Source organism: Sciurus vulgaris (genome assembly GCF_902686455.1).
Source record: "Sciurus vulgaris genome assembly, chromosome: 8".
NCBI classification, from domain to species: domain Eukaryota; kingdom Metazoa; phylum Chordata; class Mammalia; order Rodentia; family Sciuridae; genus Sciurus; species Sciurus vulgaris.
Genome location: NC_136468.1, coordinates 140,912,847 through 140,931,058, shown reverse-complemented (window position 1 = coordinate 140,931,058; position 18,212 = coordinate 140,912,847). Strand labels below are relative to the sequence as shown.

The 18,212-nt window shown below is 53.0% G+C and overlaps 1 protein-coding gene across 4 annotated transcripts in view; it reads left to right on the top strand.

Moving 5' to 3' along the window:
- Positions 1 to 91: 91 nt before the first annotated feature.
- Positions 92 to 18,212, top strand: part of RNFT2 (ring finger protein, transmembrane 2) — a 64,670-nt gene continuing 46,549 nt past the window's right edge. For 2 of the 4 annotated variants that reach the window (XM_079152465.1, XM_079152468.1), the window contains exons 1-6: positions 92 to 234; positions 1,940 to 2,115; positions 2,621 to 2,679; positions 7,461 to 7,927; positions 10,331 to 10,407; positions 13,441 to 13,541. In XM_079152465.1, coding sequence (XP_079008591.1) covers positions 2,092 to 2,115; positions 2,621 to 2,679; positions 7,461 to 7,927; positions 10,331 to 10,407; positions 13,441 to 13,541 — 728 coding nt within the window. In that variant the 5' untranslated portion in view covers positions 92 to 234; positions 1,940 to 2,091. Of the gene's footprint in view, positions 235 to 254; positions 551 to 1,939; positions 2,116 to 2,620; positions 2,680 to 7,460; positions 7,928 to 10,330; positions 10,408 to 13,440; positions 13,542 to 18,212 lie in introns of those variants that run through there. The other 2 variants (XM_079152466.1, XM_079152467.1) reach the window with 2 other exon arrangements.

Below are 18,212 nucleotides of genomic sequence, written 5' to 3'. Positions count from 1 at the left end.
ATTGGTCCCTGCGAAGAGGCGGCCTCCTATTGGTTAAAACTAGGGTAAAGGGGCGGGCAATCGTATGCGAGCTCGTAAATGTGCGGGGATCCTGGCGTCCGGCCTTGGAAACCCGAGACAGAACCCGACCAGAGGCCGGAAGTACTCGGAAGTCACGTGACGCCCAGGACGCGCGAGTGATTGGCTTGGCTGGATGTGAATGATGCGGCTGTGATTGCTGTATTGTCTGGGCAGGTAAAAAGAGTTCGCGGTTTCCCCCCCGGCGAGGTGTGTAGTCCTCAGCCCTCGGAGTCCTAGCGCGTTTTGCGCTGTGCGTTGGTCGTTGGAATAGGACGCGCTGGCGACGTTGTATCCGAAGTGCACCTGTCCACTTCCACTGCGAGTGATGCAGGAGATGCTCTCTTGCGGGCATTTCGGGGCAGTCTTGAAACGGCCCGGGGCGCAGCTTGAAACACCACAAGCATTGAAAAGTCTCGCTGTGGTCCTTCAGAGGGAGGTAGACCCTTGCATGGAACCGCGGGTTGAAAAGGCGTTTCGTTCAATTATTTAGGTGCAAAATTTTATTCCAGAATTCTATATTGAAATAATTATGTATGGCCTGCTTCCAACACAGAATCTGAAGACCCTTCGAAAGCAAGCATCTGTGGAGTCTTGGGCACTTGATTTAGGAGGTTGTGCCAGATTTGTGGATAGAAACCTTGGGATGCTGAGTTTTATTTCCCCCAAGGATTTGCAAGGGATGGTGGATAGATAGTTGGGGCTAAGGTATGAAGGAAGATTGCAAGTTCAGGAAAAAAAATGTGTGTCATGATTTTTCTTTTATATATAAAGATGGTGCTGCTGACCCGTTTCTTAACTAGTTTTCCAAAAGGGAAAGAAAACTTAGTTGGAGTTTGGTCTATTTCGTGGCCCTAAGAAGCCTGGTCAGGAGTGGGAAGTCATTTAACAGCCAGTTATGGTGCCCTGAACTAAGAGTTGGGTACCATCTGTGGTCCTGGTGCAGGAAAATATTCCAGGAGGCTGTTTGTAAACCTGTTTGTGGAAAGTGTACCACAGTTATTTTTTCTGTTGTGTGAAAGGTGGGACAGTGAGCAAGGGATGGAGAAAAAGGTAAGTGGGAGACCCATGGTTGTTTTATCCATTGAATAAATACTTGTGGAGTGCTCTCTGTGCCAGACAGCGCTTTAGATGCAGAGGTAAAGGGACCAACACAGGATTCCTGTTTTTGTGGAATTTACCTTCTAATGGGGGAGAGATCACATATTAATTAGCGTACATTTAAATAACTGGTAAGTGACATGGAGAAAATAAAACAGTGCAATGGTAGGAGGAATCAGAGTGGAAAGGGAAGACACCTGGGAGGAGGTGACATTTGGTCCAAGGGAGCTAGCTGTTCAACATACAAGGGAAAAACATTCCAGGGAAAGGAACAGCCAGTGCAAAGGCCCGGGGCAGGGATGAGTAGATATGTTGGAGGAACCATAAGACTGGTGAGGCTGGAGGTGCATCGTAGAAGGGAGAGTGGAAGAAAATGAGGTTGGAAAGCGGCACCTGTAGTCTGTGAGCAGAGCTTTGGGTTTTATTCTGGTTTGAGTGGGAAGCCAGGAGAGGGTCATATTTTCTGTATTCTCCAATCAAGACTCGTTTGTTTCATTTTTTTGAGGGGGCGGTGCTGGGGATTGAACCCAGGACCTTGTGCATGCTAGGCAAGCACTCTGCCAACTGAGCTATCTCCCCAGCCCAAGACTCATATTTTATCAACAGGACAAAATACATTATGATCATAATTGTCCTAAAGAGACTCAAAGAAGAGTCAATAAGGAGCCATCCAGAGATATTAAGCAGATGGGATCTGGGTATGGTTACCGAAGATGTTGCAAGAATTGTCATCTACTTGACTATGTGTGGATTATTCACCCGAGTGTTCTGTGCCATCCAGGGTTTGGAGTCCGATTAGTTCCCCAACCTGTGCATCCCTCTGGAGAGGAAGAGCAGGGGAAGGCCTGCTCTCTCTGGGATCCAGTGGTCGCACCCCCACCAGGAGCCCTGAATATCCACCTCAGCTGTCGTCAACATGGAGTTCTGAAGTCCATGTGGCTCCTCACGGTGAACCAGGTGATGTGTCTCCATCAGAATCCAACCTCCATTACTGCTTCAGGAAATGCAAGGGATGGCAGGAAGCTTTGTGTTCCACCACTGCACTCCACGCATGGACTCGAGGGGAATCTGGAGCCAGAGAGAGGTTACCGATTTGCCTGAGGTCACACAGCCAGTTAGGGACAGCACAGATCCAGAATCTCCATCCCCGACTACCCGACCAGCGCTCACTTCTCCACACCCAGCACCTCTCTGCTGCCCAGTCCGTGCTGTCTCCTTCCCCAGGAGGCCCTCCCCCACCTCTGGGTCTCCACATCTCTACCTGCGAAATGCGAGAACTCTTTCCTGTGGGGTTAAATGTTGAACTGGGATCGAGTGCCAGCAAAGATAGGAGCATAGTTTGGAAAAGGTCAGAGGGCTCCAGGGATGTAAGGGGCAGGCAGTACTGGTCGATGGTTGCCATGGTGACTTGAAGGGTGGGAGGAGAGCTGGGAGACTTGCCTCACTCCTGCGTTGCTTTCAGGTGTTAAGGAAGATGCAGAGGCGCCACAGCAGCAACACAGACAACGTTCCACCTGAAAGGTAGGCATCCCCTGGGTTTGTTCCTGCTGAAGGCCCCGGGCCTTGGGTGGTGAAGGGCAACCCAAAACTGAAATGAAAAAGACCTGCCCAGCACACCACACGGGCCATGTGGGGAAGCACTGCATTGTGGGGGCCACAGGCCGTTGTCTTTACTGTGTTTTCTGCAGGAAAAACCAGGTAGGGCAGGGAAACAGCTTACGATTGGCTGGTTTGAACTGGGCTCTGGGAGGTAGGCGCCGTCTCTGGTTTGCTGTCTGACCCTGGGTGATTTAGGACAGAGAAAACACTGGCTGCATGTGGGAGAGGTCAGGAGCGGGTGGAGCTGTGAGCCCTGATTGCAGGCGAGATGTGAACACCTTCGGCCACTGTGTGGCTGTGGTTAATGGGTTCCAAACAGACAGTTACAGGATGGACACACACAGTTAAAACACTCAGCTCCTAGAACGTGTCTGTTTAAACCCGAGAGCGTGCGCCATGGGGACCTGGCCTCGGGTGCGGCGGCTACCCAGCCCCAGAACCTCCGTGTTAGCACGGGTGACCACAGAGCAGGCAGTCAAGCTTGTCTTCCCTCACATCCCACTCTAGGTCCCCTGTAACTCGGGTGACTTCCAAAATGACAAGTAGTGTCCGTCCATCCAGGCCCAGCCCCAGGACCAAGTCTGGGACGAAGCCTGCCTGGTCTGCAGGAGATCAGCTACCAGGCAGACAACCCTTGGCCAAAATCCCAGCTCAGTCACTTCCCACCTGCTGTGGTTTGGGGGGGATGTTCCCAGAATCCATGTGTTGAAAACATCATCCGAGAGCAGACACTGATGGCATTTGGAGGTGGGGTCTTTGGGAGGTAATCAGGATATCAGGGTGGGACCCCCTAGTGGCATTGGTGACTTTATAAGAAGAAGAGAGAGCTGGGCTCACACACTTGCGGCCACAGGATGCCCTTCCCCATGTGATGATGCAGTACAAGGGCCCTCACCAGGTGCAGCCCTGTGCTCTTGGACTTTCAGCCTCCAGAACTGTAAGCCAAATAGACCTCTATTCTTTATACATTACCCAATCTCAGGCGTTTTGTTATAGCAACAGAAAACAGGTGAAGACAACCCTGTGGTGCCTCTGGCAAGTGAATTCACCCCTGGGTCTCAGATTTTCTACCCACAGATGACAGATGGTAAAACTCAGAGTGGCTTGTGAATGAGTGTGAAAATACACAAACGTAACTTGGCTTGTAAGAAGCATGCCTGTTGGAGCCTTCTGGTCTCTGAAGACAGCTTCGCCATCTGCTCCCAAGTGGACCATGAGGTCTTTTGAGGCAGATACCACAGCAGAAAAATAATGGCCACCGTGTAGTGACTGTCCCTGCTACCCTCACATTAACCTGTTGAGGCCAGGGCTGTGTCTGTCCCCATTTTACAGATGAGGAAACAGGTGCATAGAGGGGAAGTCAGTTACTGAAAGTCAATGACGAGGAAGTGGCAGGTCTGAGATTTGGGGCTCAGTTTACTTGTCCCCCAAAATCTGTGCTTTGAGACACCACATTTTGGGTGCTTCCTGTCTGAGCAAGATATACTTCTCCAGGGCTCCTCCGTTTCAACCCTTAAGTGGTTAAGTTGGAAGCACAGCCTGTCTCCCCAAGGAATGTCTTTCCCATTTAAGATGAAATCCCAACTGACCACAGGGGAGAGGTGCAGGGAAGAGGGGCCAAATATAAAAGCCCTTGGTGGTTGAGTCTTCCCTGGTTGTACCAGGGCGCCATGACCTCAGTGCTGGTGAGCTTGGAGGAGCAGGGAGGGCTTTCTAGGGCCCCATGGGGCAGTGTGGGCATGCACATGGGCCAGTGTGGCCCCTGCCAGGACTTGTACTTTCTGAGCTCAGCTTCTTGAACTACAGAGAAAGCCCTTGGTCCCTCGGGACTCATAGCCATGGTGTCTGTTATTGTTGTCATTATTAATATTATCATGATTATTATAAAGAGCCCAAGGGAGGAGGACACACATTTCCCAGGCTCTGGAGTCAGGGATGAGGCATGCAGGGAGAGAGGGAAGTCATGCCAGGTTTGTGAAAATGTGCTTCTCAGGTCCAGTGTGAAGCTAAAGAGACCACCAACCCTGAGACCTCAGGCTAGCATGTCCCCTGCCGTCTTTAACAGCTATTCTGCAAGACATTCATAGGTTTTCCATGGGCAAAAAGAATTCTGAGGGCTGGGCATGGTGCACAGCCACAATCCCGGTCACTTGGGAAGCAGAGGCAAGAGAATTGTTAGCTCAAGGCCAGCCTGGGAAACGCAGCAAGACCTTGTCTCAAACACACAAAGAATTCTGTGGTTGACTAATTCTGAGAAACATCAGGTTTAAATAAAGTCCATTTTTTCAATTGCAGGACTTCTCGAAGCTTTTAGTGTGATCATGCATTCCTTTTTTCTTTTCTTTCTTTATTTTTTTTTTTTTAACTAGGGATTTACCCCAGGGGTACTCTACCACTGAACTATATCCCCACCCCTTTTTATTTTTTATTTTTGTTTTGAAGTAGGGTCTCCCAAAGTTGCTGAAACTGGCCTCCAACTTCTGATCCTCCTGCCTCAGCCTCCAGTGTTGCTGGAATTACAGGCATGCGCCTTAGCACCCAGCCATTCATTTTTTTAAAGCAGCATTTATTTATTGAGCATATTCTGTGTGCCAGATGCGCTTGAGACATGCGGTAGAGAAGCAGCAGGGAGTAAAGGTTCTGGTCTTTGACCCTATGGAGCATGCCCAGTCTAAAGTGCTTGTTCAGAGTGCTGACAGCATGCTAGCTAACACGGGTGACTCCGGAACTTGAGGTGCTGGGGCCTACCTTCCCCCCTAAAATTTTGATTGAATTAGCCTACGGTGGGGCCGGGGCACCTTTATTTAGCAAAAGCTCTCCCGAGTGATTACAGTGGGCAGTGGGGATTGAGAGCCATACACAATACGTTGCTGACTGATCAGTCCCGGGCAGGGGAGGTTGTGGGCATGAGAACCAGAAGCAGGTGCAGACATTTTCCCGGAGGCAGGGGAAGCCCCACCAAGGAAGAGAGATTTCAGCGGGAATCTCATGGATAAGCTTTGGCAGCCTGGATGGGGTGGGGTGGGTGGTGGCCTTGGCAGGAAGCCCTGAGTAGCGAGTAAAGGGGGAGCCATGACCTCGGAGCCTGAGCCCAGGAGGTCCAGGGCATCCACAAGTTCGCCTCTCAGCCTTACTTTCTGTGTCTGTGAAATGGGAATGCAGTTAGTACTATCTTCAGGATCAATCTGAGACCGAGGCGCCTTTAGATGGCTTTTGTGGGATGGTGAAATAATCAGACAAATGTGGAATGAGTGGAAAATCGGCACAAGGTCAAGTGTGAGCAGCGCTCGACCTCCCCCATAGCCTCCCTTCTATGGCTGTGGCAGGACTGGATGATATCTTGCATACATTTGTTAAGCACCTACTGTATGCCCTGGGTCAGGAGGTCCAGAGGTGAATGACCTCAGGTCTTGCTTTAAGCAGCTCCTGATGTATCTGGAGACCCTCGGGGGTCTGCTGAGGAGCCTGCCACACCTACTTCAGGGACGTCCCAGGGAGAGAGGTGGGGCGGCTCTCTGCCCGCCTCTTCCTCCCTGGCACATGCCCGTCGAGCAGACCAGTCCCCTCATGTCTGTGGCGTAGCCTTGAGGTCACACAGTGAGCCCGAGAGAAGGGAAGGCTCCAGAACGCCAGGGCACAACGTCACAGGAAGCTACTGTCACTCCTTCCCCGTTCCTGCAGGGGTCGCTCTGCGCTCTCTGCTCCTCAGCAGTGGCTCCCAAAAGCCACCAAATCCTTTGCCTCATTCCAACCCGAGAAGCCTGTGCTTGGCTCTAGAAAAGGGAATTTGTCCCTGGAGGTCTCCAGAGGGGCTAGGGAAAGTCTCCCTGCACTGAGCACGTAACACGGCAGTGGGGTCTGGGGTCAGAGGGGGCCATCGACTGAGTTGTCTTCCCATGACTGACTGCCGCCCACCAAATACCAGCTGTCCAAGGCTAGCCCTTCTGGGAAACTCCAGTTGGCCTAGACTCATGGAGTTCTGTGCTCGCTCTTCAGTGGAGCAGGACGGCTAAGAAAACGGGCTCCAGAGCTAGTCAGCTGGGACCGAATCCCCTGCCCTGTCACTTACCAGCCCTGTGACTGGACAGGTGACTCCATGTGTGCCTCAGTTTCCTTGCCTGTGGAATGGGGTGTTATCAGCACCTACTTCCAGGGTTGCCCGCGGGGGATTTCACGAGTGGATCAGTGTCACGTTTAGAAGACCGTTGTCGGGGAGGCGTGCCGTGCAGGTTTTGACCCTGTTGCTGTTACTTTTTGCATTCACTTGCTTGGACGTGCCTAGGGGGCCACAGGTGGATTCAACAGTGGAAATTTCTGAGGGTGCTGGAGGCTGGAAGGTCAAGGTCAAGGGTGCACGGGGTTCATTTCTTCCCCAGTTTCTCCTTGGCACATAGTGGCTGCCTTCTTGCTGTGTCCCCGGCTGTGAGTGTGTCTGTGTCCTAAGCTCCTCTTCTTCCAAGGACACCACCCTAACGACCTCATTGAACTGCGCGGAGGACACCGTTGTGTCCACAGCATCGCTGGCATGTGTCCGCTGGTCCTTCCCTCTTACAAAGCCAGCAGCGGGGGCTGCGCCCGCTGGCCCCCCAGGGGCCGGCCTCCGCGCCGGGGTCAGGCTGCCTCCCTCTAGCTCGCGGATCCCGCCCCAGCGGGACCTCAGGGACCTGCGGGCCAGACTCAGACCTCAGCCCTTTGTCGCGCAGAAACCGCAGCCAGGCGCTCAGCCCCGAGGCCAGCGTGGATGAGGGCGGCGTGTTCGAGAGCCTGAAGGCCGAGCCGGCCTCCCCGCCCGCGCTCTTCTCCGGCCTGGCCGGCAGCCTCCCCGCCAGCCCCTTCCCGGCCGGCCTGGTGCTGGGGCCCTCGGCGGGCGGCGGGGACGTCCTCATCCCCATGCCGGCCTCCAGGGAGGACGGCGGCGGCCGCGGCGGCGAGGGAGGCGCCTACCACCACCGCGCGCCGCACCACCACTTCCACCACGGCCACCGCGGGGGCTCCCTGCTGCAGCACGTGGGCGGCGACCACCGCGGGCACGGCGAGGAGGGCGGGGACGAGCCGCCGGGCACGCCCGCGCCCGCCCTGTCCGAGCTGAAGGCCGTGGTCTGCTGGCTGCAGAAAGGGCTGCCCTTCATCCTGATCCTGCTGGCCAAGGTGTGCTTCCAGCATAAGCTTGGTGAGTCCCGGACGCGGCGACACTGCCTGGGCTGCTCTGGGGTGGGCTCTTCATCCAGCAGGAGGCCCTGGTGACCCAAAGTGCGAGGGCGGCGATTCGGAGTCACTCCTGGGTTCGGGTTCTAGCTGACTCGCTGTGTGACCGTGGGCAAGTCACTTGGCGTCTCTGACCCTTAGTTGCCTCAGATAAGGGTACAAATAGGCATGTCCTCATCTGGCCGGGTGGTGGGAAGGAAGAGCTCAGACTTCTGGGAGTTGAACCCCACTCGACCCCTTCCTGGCAGTGTGTTCTTTGACATCTCTGGGCCACAGTTTTGTCATCTGTAAAACAGGAGTTAAGATGGCATTAGTCCTGCGAGCGGCTGTCATCCCAGCAGCTCGGGAGGCTGAGGCGGTAGGACCTTGGGGTCAAAGTCAGCCTCGGCAACTTAGCTAGACCCTGTCTCAAAAAAATAAAAAGGGCTGGGGATGTGGCTCGGTGGTTAAGCGCCCCTGGGTTCAATCCCTGCTACCATAAAAAGAAAGACAGCACACGCCGTCCCTCCATTATCTACAGGTTCTGCGTCCATGAATTCAACCAGCCGCCATTGGAAACTCTTCAGAGAAAAATTTGCAAGTGTACAAAACGTCATTATTCCCTCAGAAATACACTGTCGTGGTTATTTCCACGGCGTCTACGTGGTTTCAGGCACTGAGGCATCTAGAGACGCCTTGAAGCGTCCTGAGGCCGTGTGCAGGTTCCACGTAAATACTGCGCGTTTTACATAAGGGACCTGAGCATCCACAGGGGTCCTGGAGCCATTCCAGGTGATAGAGGGGGACCCTGAACTTCACAGGACAGCGAAGGTGCAGAAAGCTCTTAGAACTGTGCCTGGCGCCGTTATCTCGATCATATTCCTTACTAAGGCACATTAAAAAACTCAGAGTGGAGCCTAGTGCATAGCAAGTGCTCAATAAACACTCCCTACTGTCATCAGAGTTAGGAAGTAGGAGAAGCGTTCACAGGGCACCTAGCCTGCTGGGACACCCTCAGCAGTCAACAAGTGGTCTCGGGTACACAGCGGGTGTACTGTTACTTATTTTTATCAGATCGTGATGTGGCTCTGCCCTGCAGCATTTGTAGACAATTATTTAACCCTGTCATAAAGTGGACGGAAGGAATCACTAGCTCTTCCTGTACAGAAAAATGAGGTGTCTGGGCCATCTCGTCTTTCCCGTTTTCTCCTCTTTGGTGAGTCTGACCTGCTCACATGGTGCCACCTTCCTCGCTAGGTTACCACCCTATCCGCCCTTCCCTATTTGTTCTCAGGAGCCAGCATGTTCCCCAAAAGTTACGTTGAAGCCAGGCACAGTGGGCCACGCCTATTATCCCAGTAGCTCGGGAGGCTGAAGCAGGAGGATCGGGAGTTCGAAGCCAGCCTCCGAGACTTAGTGAGGCCCTAAGCAACTCAGTGAGACCCTGTCTCTAAATAAGATATAAAAAAGGTCTGGAGAGGTGGCTCAGCAGGTTCAATCCCTGATCCCCCCCCCAAAAAAAAAGTCACCCCTGAATTCTGGCAGACTCACAACTAAGCTTTCTCCTTATGTTTATGGTCTTGTCCAGTAGGTGGGTGTATTTTGTTTTTGTTTTGTTTTTAATCAAAAAGGAAATTTGAGAAAAAGAACGACGGGGTTACTAGTTCTTATATGTTTCCAGTGGAAAACAGCCACTTTTATAGAGGACCGTGGAGAAACGCCCGGGGTTCACACGCTATGAAAAACATAGTGAACCCCACACCTGTGTGTGAAGCGGAATTCTGTCCTCAAGTAAGGGGGACGTGACGTCATCATGTAGGGAGCATCCCGAGACGGTGGCTTGGCACAGTGGCAACTCAGTGAGCTGTGGAGAGCAGCTCAACCCGATCTCCCGTCTGCCTGGGTCACGGTTGCCTCTCAGCTGAGAACGTTTCCCCTTCGGCGTTCCTTTGATTCCGTGGGACCTGGCCTTGGTCAATGGACCTTCTATTACAAATAACACGCCTCAGATGGGTTGTGACAGTAGAGAGAATCCGAGCTGCCATCTCCCAACTGCTGGAGATGAGCTTCTCTCAGCCGAGGCGCGTGCTGTTGTGATGTCCGCTTCGCAGATGAAGGAACTGGGGCTCAGAGAGGTGCAGGGACTTGCCTAGGCTCACACAGTCCAGGTGGCAGGGCTGGGATGGCAGTTCTGGCCATGCCAGACTCCGGACCCAGTGCTGCACAGAATCCTCTCCGCGGCACGGTGGCTGCAGGCTCCCCGGTCACCCCGTTGTGGGCTTTCTCTCCCTCTGTGGTTGGCCTGCCAGCTGAGGGTCTTTTTCTGACGTGGCCCTCGGCCCTGGCCAGGCCCGTGGGACTGAGCGGCGGGTGGGCCTCTGTCCTGCAGGCATCGCCGTGTGCATCGGGATGGCCAGCACCTTCGCCTACGCCAACTCCACGCTCCGCGAACAGGTCTCCCTGAAGGTGAGTGGCCCGCGGTCAGCCTCCCTTGGCTGCGGTTGCGATGCCCGCACCCCTCGCGGCTGAGGACCGCTGGTCACCTGGCCCTGCCGTGGCCCCTCAGCGCCCGTCCAGGCGCCCACGGGCCGGGCTCCTCTGCAGCCTCCTGCCCTTGACTCCAGAGCCCCCCTCTGACCCCCTCCTCTGTCTTGCGCTCCACTCCCGAGGTCCCTGCGGTTGCCCTGGTTACCCCAGGCCCACCTGGATGATCCAGGAGACTGTTCCCGCCCAAGGCCCAGCGGGCAACGTCAGCTCCCTGCAACCTGAATTCCCCTGCTGTCCCCTGCTTCATTCCCAGCTGCCAGGGGTTAGTGGCCCTCCACGGGAGGGTATCTGCCTGCCACCAAGGGCAGATCCCACACGTGCCAGCCTTCTCCCTGTGACCTAGTAAGGAGAAAAAAAATCATTCTTATCTCATTTTCCCAGTGAGGAAACAGTGGCTCAGAGACACTAAGATCCTTGCCTAAGGTCACACAGCAAGGGCAAGTAGGAATTAGGATTTGAACCCAGGCAGTTGAGCCCAGACCTGTGCTCATTCCAGGTTCAAATCCAGCTCCTTCACCCACCTGCAGATAGGTGCTGCACGTGATCTCAGCCTCGGGCTTTATCTCCAGATAAGGGATTAGATGGTCCCTGACTTTCGATAGTCTGACTTCATGATCTTTCCTCTTTACCACAGTGAGGAAGCAACATGCTTCCGTTAGAAGCCGACTTCGAATTTCGACTTTGGCCTTTTTACTGGGCACGGGATATTCTGTGTGGTCCTTCTGTGCCTCTGGGCCGCTCCAGCAAGCCACGGCTCCCTGTCTGCCGTACAGGCGCAGGGGAAGCACCCAACTCGGCGCCAAGACAGTGAGCATGGCGCTGGGCAGGCTGGGTGTAGTCAGTGCCTTTTGGCTCAGTGGCATTTTCGGCTCCAGTGGGTCTGTCAGGACAGAGCCCCGTGGTAACCTGAGGAGCACCTCTGTTCACACCGATTCGCAGATCTGTCGAAGGGTTAAATGAGATACTGCATAGACATTCAGCCCAGCGCCCGGCACACAGGAAGCACTGAGCTGAGCTGTTTTGTAAAACGTGTGTCAGGCAATGCCATGACCATTGCCATCTTCTCTGACCCTTCCAGGGCATCTTTTGCTTTCAACAAAGCACTTGGACATCCTTGTAGCCTGGGGGGCAGCTCCAACTCCATTTGTGCATGCACACATTGAAGTCCAGGGCTAGGGGTAACCAGAGGTCCTTCTTGACCTTTTGTCTCATCTTCATGCAAGGCACATCCCAGTGATGCCTTGACCTGAATTTTAGGGGCTGAGAGGATGTCTGGATCCATGGACAAACCTCCAGGCGTCCCGAGCCCCATCAAGACCCAAGTGATGTCACCCGTGGGCGTGACTCCTAGTGCACTTACAGATCTCAGCTCCTTACTGGGGACCCTCCCATGTCCTGTGCACTGTTTTCCCAGGGCCTTGCCGAGTCCTTCTTCTGTTCCATCTTGGGTTTAGATTTACAGAGAATGAAGCCGGGATCTATTATTTATTGAGGAAAAAGGGGCCGCTGAGTGGGTTAACGGCCTAGGCAGGAGTCGGCCGGTTGGAGGTGGTTTCTGTAGCCGTTAACCTTGACCGCTCCTGGAATAATGGGTGGATGCAGATGCACTTGTGGGGTCCACTCTGGACACGTGCACTAGGCTGTCTGGAGACGGCGCGTGTCGAGCATTTACCGAAACCGCAGGGACGGTGACGCTGGGAAAGCAATGACCTCATCCTGTTCCAGCAATGCAGCCTCCCGCCAGGAAGAAGAGCAGCTTTTGAGAATCGAAGCAGAGGGGTCTGCCCGTGTCTCCCAGGGCCCACAGGCTGCTGGGAAACCGCGAACCAAGACGGTTCCCAGCTCTTCCTGGGGCTCCCACAGGACGGCCTGGCTTGGGGAGTGAACCTCACGCCAGCCGTGCAGCCTGGCCAGGAACGCAGCCAGAGGTCCGTGCGAACAAGTGAGAGCGGAAGCGTCCGGCACCCAGACCCAAGCCTGCTGCTGTGGGTCTTCGAAAGAGGGCCTGCCCCTTCGTGAGCCAGACCACAAGTCCAGCCCAGAGCGAATGTTCACCCGAGAGGTGTGACTGCCCCCTACCCGCACCACCCTCTTCAGACGGTGACCCTGAGCACCGTTCCTTAACCTCCCTGTGCCCAGTTCCTCCCTCCTGGGTGACCTGAGGCTGCTGGCCAGGTGCTCCTCGAGCCCACGTGTGACTTCCAGGCAGGTGCTAAGTATGCTCCTGAGCAGACGGGGAAGGGAGGCGCAGCGGGCCAGCAGCTCGCCCAAGTCAGGGTTGCTGTGACCCCAGCCCCCGACCAGAGCGACCTAGAGGAGGGAACGCTGGCTTTGGGCTCACGATTCCACAGGTTCAGTCTGTGGTCGGCCAGCTCCTTGCTCTGGGCTGAGGCCTGGGACAGAGGAGAGCTGTCAGCTCAGGGCAGCGGGGACGCAGAGAGAGACAGTGCAGTCTCCGAGGGCGCCCCCAGTGACCTACTTCCTGCAGCCAGTGGTCCATCCACGTCATTAACCCAGTGGTAGCCAGCTAGCGTCTGGCCCTCCTAAACGAACCACTTCACCTCCGAACGTTCCTGCACCGTCTCTCGTGTTTCCTGTGCCTGAATCTGGGGGGACACTTTATGTCTGAACCATAATAACCGTCCACTCCCAGGTAGCAGACCACAGGTTTGCACCCCAGCCATCTGGCTCTGGAGTCTCTGCCACAAGCTCCTCCCCTTTTCAGCTGGTTCTTCATGCAGGTGTCCACTACTCTGACCCCTTCTCCGTGACCACCCTTTGGGTCCCAGGGAACTGGAACAATGCTGGCATCCCACCCTTTACCAACCGCCCTGCCTCCTCCCAAACTGTGAGACATTGAAGGTTCCACTCCTCAGGGAACATTCCAGAATGTCCCGCCGTGTGCGCCTTTGTCATTGCACCATCCCCACAGATCTCTCGCTTTGTCTCCAGGAGAAGAGGTCAGTGCTGGTCATCCTGTGGATCTTGGCCTTCCTGGCAGGGAACACGCTGTACGTGCTGTACACATTCAGCTCCCAGCAGCTGTACAACAGGTGAGCGGGGGCCCTTCCCGTGGAAGGCAGGGACTGGGCTGGGCTGGGGGCACACCTCCCTGCGCTTGAGAAGGACACACCCACTGGGTCACGCCACAGCTCTCAGGTTCCAGTCTGTTGTTACACACGGACGTCGCGGTAGGCGAGTAGAAAGGCAGCACCTGCCACACACGGGGTCTTACGTGTCCCGATTGTTAAGAAGCAGGTAGAAGTCATTTTCCTGACAGATTTTATTTAACCCAGTACAGTCGGCCCCCATGTCTGTGGATTCAGCCAACCGCAGGTGGGAAACTGTCAGAAAAAACTAATTGCATCTGCACTAAACGTGCAGACCGTGCTTCTTGCCCTGATTCCCTGACCGATGCAGGACAGCACTATCTACACAGCCTTCACATTGCATGGGGGATCATTAGTCCTCTAGAGAGGGTTTTAAGCCCACAGGAGGATGTGATGGCTTATAGACAAATATGGTGCCATTTTCTGTGAGACCTGAGCTTCTTGGATTTGAGTATCAGTGGAAGATCCTGGAACCAATCCCTCATGGACATTGAGGGACGATCCAGTATCGGAAATACTGTCGTTTCAACATGCAATCAGTATAAAAACTCTTTAACATATTTTATATTCTATTTAAAATGTAAAATATGTTACATTTTTTTTGCGGGGATTGTGTTTGGGTACCAGGGATTGAACCTACTCGGCCACTGAGCCACATCCCCAGCCCTATTTTGTGTTTTATTTAGAGACAGGGTCTCACTGAGTTGCTTAGCACCTCACTTTGCTGAGGCTGGCTTTGAACTCGCCATCCTCCTGCCTCAGCCTCCGGGGTCACTGGGATGACAGGCATGCCCACCTGGCCTGCACTGAGTCTCTGTAACCTGGCATTTTACACATACAGCTGATGTTTGTACCCACTGATCACATTTCCGGTGCTCAGGATGGTCAGTGGGCACCTGCACACAGTGCAGGTCTGGAATGTTTCCAGAAAGACCCACAAGACACTCAATGCCGCATTGCCTGTAGGGCGAGCTCTGGAAATTTGGTTAGAACAGTTTAGCCTTTTGTATATTTTTATTTTTTTCTGCTCTGTGACTGTAACAGTTTTCTTAAAGGTATTTTATTGTACTAGTACATGTTTTAAAATTCTAGAGTTACATGCTAAAAGCAGGGTGGGCAAACTATAGCCATCCACATATTTTAATTAATAACACATCATGGAACCCAGCTGCACCATCCATTCATGCATTTACACGTGATCTTCGAGTGCTTTTGGCTGACGGAGTCGAATTAACTGGAACAAAGACCATATGGCAGACAAAACTGAAAATATCTAAATATCTAAAATCTTTTTTTTTTTTTTTTTTCCCAACGGTGCTGCAGTATTGAACCCAGGGCCCTTGACATGCTAGGCTACACCCCTCGCCCTGTATATTTTATTTTAAAATAGGCTTTCACTAAGTTGCCCAGTCTGGCCTTGAACTTGAGACCCTTCTGCCTCAGCCTCCTGCGTAGCTGGGATGACAGGTGGGCATACATGGCTCCATATCTGTCCTTTTATAGGAAAAGTGTCTGAACTCCTGACCTAAAAGATCAGCAGTGACCCTCCAGATGTTAGATCTGTGATAATATTACTTTTTTCTTTAGCATTGTCTATGTCTTGCAGTATTTTTGTAATGGACAGACTTTTTTATAATAATAGCAGTGCTTTTTTTAATAAGAGGTAAAAGTATCTATCCTGTCTGGTTTGATCTGGACAGGAACAAGAGTCCCCTGCCCCAAACACATGTTGCGTGACCCGGGAACTCTGTTCTCCTGATTTATCTATTTATTTATTTATTTATTTATTTTGGTACCAGGGATTGAATCCAGGGGCACTAACCACTGAGCAACATCCCCAGCCCTTTTTACATTTTATTTAGAGACAGGATCTCGCTGAGTTGCTTAGGGCCTCACTACACTAAGTTGCGGAGGCTGGCTTTGAACTCGTGATCCTCCTGCCTCAGCCTCCCAAGCCGCTGGAATGACAGGCGTGCACCACCACACCTGGCCTTCTATTTTTTTATTTTGAGACAGGGTATTGCTAAGTGGTCCAGGCGGGCCTGAAACTGGTGGTCTTCCTGCTGATAGCTGGGATTACAGGTGCGCGCCACCACACCCAGCTCAGGTTTTTTAAAGTAATTTATTTTTCTGATTTTGAAGGTAATTTATTTTAAGTGGTGAAATGTTAGAAAGAAAACACATTTAAAAAACAGGCCAAAATGGCCTCTATTCCTGTCACCCAACTGCAACCTGTTAACATGTTTCTCTGCAGGTGTGTGTGTGCCTGTTAAAGAAGGTGACATCCAGAACGTGCCACTGGGTGACACTTGCACTTTCATTTAGCACCATTTTACTTTAAATCCGCACGCCGCCTCTCGGTGCGTCCGGTGCCCATGCTGAGGACTATACAGAGGACCCCCCCCCCCCCAAAAAAAATACTTGGGACAGAGTGTTCCAGGCTGGAGTTTTTCAGATTTGGGTGTAGACCTTGCCCCCTGAGCACTCCCCATCTGAAAGTCATCCTAGACCCAAAGCGCCCCCCGGGTCAGGTCGCTCAGAAAGCTTTGGATTTTGAAGCATTTCAGATTTCAGGCCTGGGGATTAGGGATGCGCGGCCCGGTCTGAGGAAAGTCGTCATCTCGCGCCCTTTGGGACGTTAGCACATCAGGCTTTGCTCCAGCGAGGGGTGAGGAGCTCCCTCAGTCCTAGGAGAATCTGAACAACCAGGCCCGAGACGGCTGGGACCTGAGGAAGCCTGGAACCCGTCAGCCGGAGTCGCGGACACTCGTTCCGACGTGGCTCCTGGCAGGACTGAGCCGCTCACTGGCAGTTTCTGTTTCTCCTTTAAAATTCAAGAAAAAGGCGAGCCCCTGATTGGCTTGTCGTGGGCCAGGGTCCGGCCCTGCCCAAGCGTCTGCGGCCGGAAGGACCAGGTCACAAAGTCCACCGAGGACCAATGGTTTCCTTGAGGGTGGCAGTGGTGACCCCATCTCAGAATGGAGGGTCACATGCTCAGATGCCCCAGATGTGACTTTGCAGAATCTGAGGACTATTTGTGGAAGGATCCGAGGGTGAGCCGAACCACAGGTCTGCACCACACACGGAATTTTGTGCACCTGGAGAATGCCAAATCAGTGAGGCATCCCCCAGCCAAGGTTCAGGAGTCCACCACGAAGACAGCAGCTTGCTTTTTTGCAAGTAAAAACACATTTCAAAATGGTCACATAAAAGCCAAAAGATAGAAGCAACCCAAGGGTTCACTAGCAGGTGAGTGAACAGAATGTGCTGTCTCCATGCGGTGGAATATTATTCAGTCTTGAAAAAGAAAAGAATGGAAATTCAGACACAGGCGACAATGTGGATAAACCTTGAGGATAGTTTGTAAATTGGAATAAGCCAGTCACAACCCCTCCCACACACACACACACACACACACACTGCAGGATTCTACTTACGCATGGTTCTTACAGTAGTTAAATTCATACAGAAAGTTACGAGGTGGTTTCCAAGGGAGCCCTTGTCTGATGGGTGCGGGTTCAGGTTGTGCAGAATGCAGCGCTCTGGAGCTGGGTCGTGGTAAACAGTGTGAGCTTCCTTAACGCTGTGGAACTGTACACCTAACAGTGGTCAAGGGGGCAAATTTGATGATGTGTGTTTTCCAGGTAGAAAAAAAAATCATCTTCCACCTGTATCACTTATAAGAACAGGTATTCTAACAACAAAGAATTAAGAATAAAGAACAACCCGTCAGTGGAACATACCTCTTTGTTTTAGATAAAGTGTTTGAAACTCGTTAAGAGAAGGTTACCAGAATGTTACCACCCTGTGTGGGAAGCGTGAGGGCCGCCAGGCCTGCAGGCAGGCTGTCTCCTGGAGGTGGGGGAGGGCCTGTGTAGACACAGGGCTGAAACAAGTCAGGCTTCAGACCACGTCCCCCTGTTTTGAAAATGGACTTTGAGGAGTCAGTAGTTTGGACACTCTGAGGCCGCCCCAGAAGAGCAATCTTTGGAGCTCATCCCAAGACATCAGCACACATCTCACACCCTGCCTTAGTCACATGGTCCTGAAGGTCAAGGTCCTGGTGGCGGGGAGAGGAGGTGGAGTTTCCCAGAAGCTTGGAGGAGTTTCCTGCTCATGCCATTTTCTGGGCATGATCATATGCCCAGGCTCAGACCTCTGTGGCCCCATCAAACCAGGGCTGAGTCAAACTGGCAGCACAGAAAGAAAGAGAGAGAGAGAGGCTTAAAAGGAAAGCAACAGAGCTGAGTCCTGGTCCTTTTGGATGCCACCCATCTTCAGTGTGCTTGTAAGTGCTGCCGACAGTCATCATCGTATTTAGCCCTCCCAGAGACCCAGCAGGGTAACACTGTCCTCACCAAACAGGTGAGGAAACCAAGGCTTTAGATCCAGAAGGAAGAGGCTGGTTATCTATTACTATAACAAAATGCTCAAGGTTGGGTACTTTATGAGAAGATGAGGTTTATCTAACTCATAGTTCTAGAAGTTCAAAGGCAAGGCACTGACATTGGCTTGGTTCTGGTGAGGATCTGGGGGCAGATAGCAGCAGACCAGAAGCTAAAAAGAGAGGAGGGACCCATAGTGGCCTTCCACTAAGCCCCGCCTTTTAAAGAT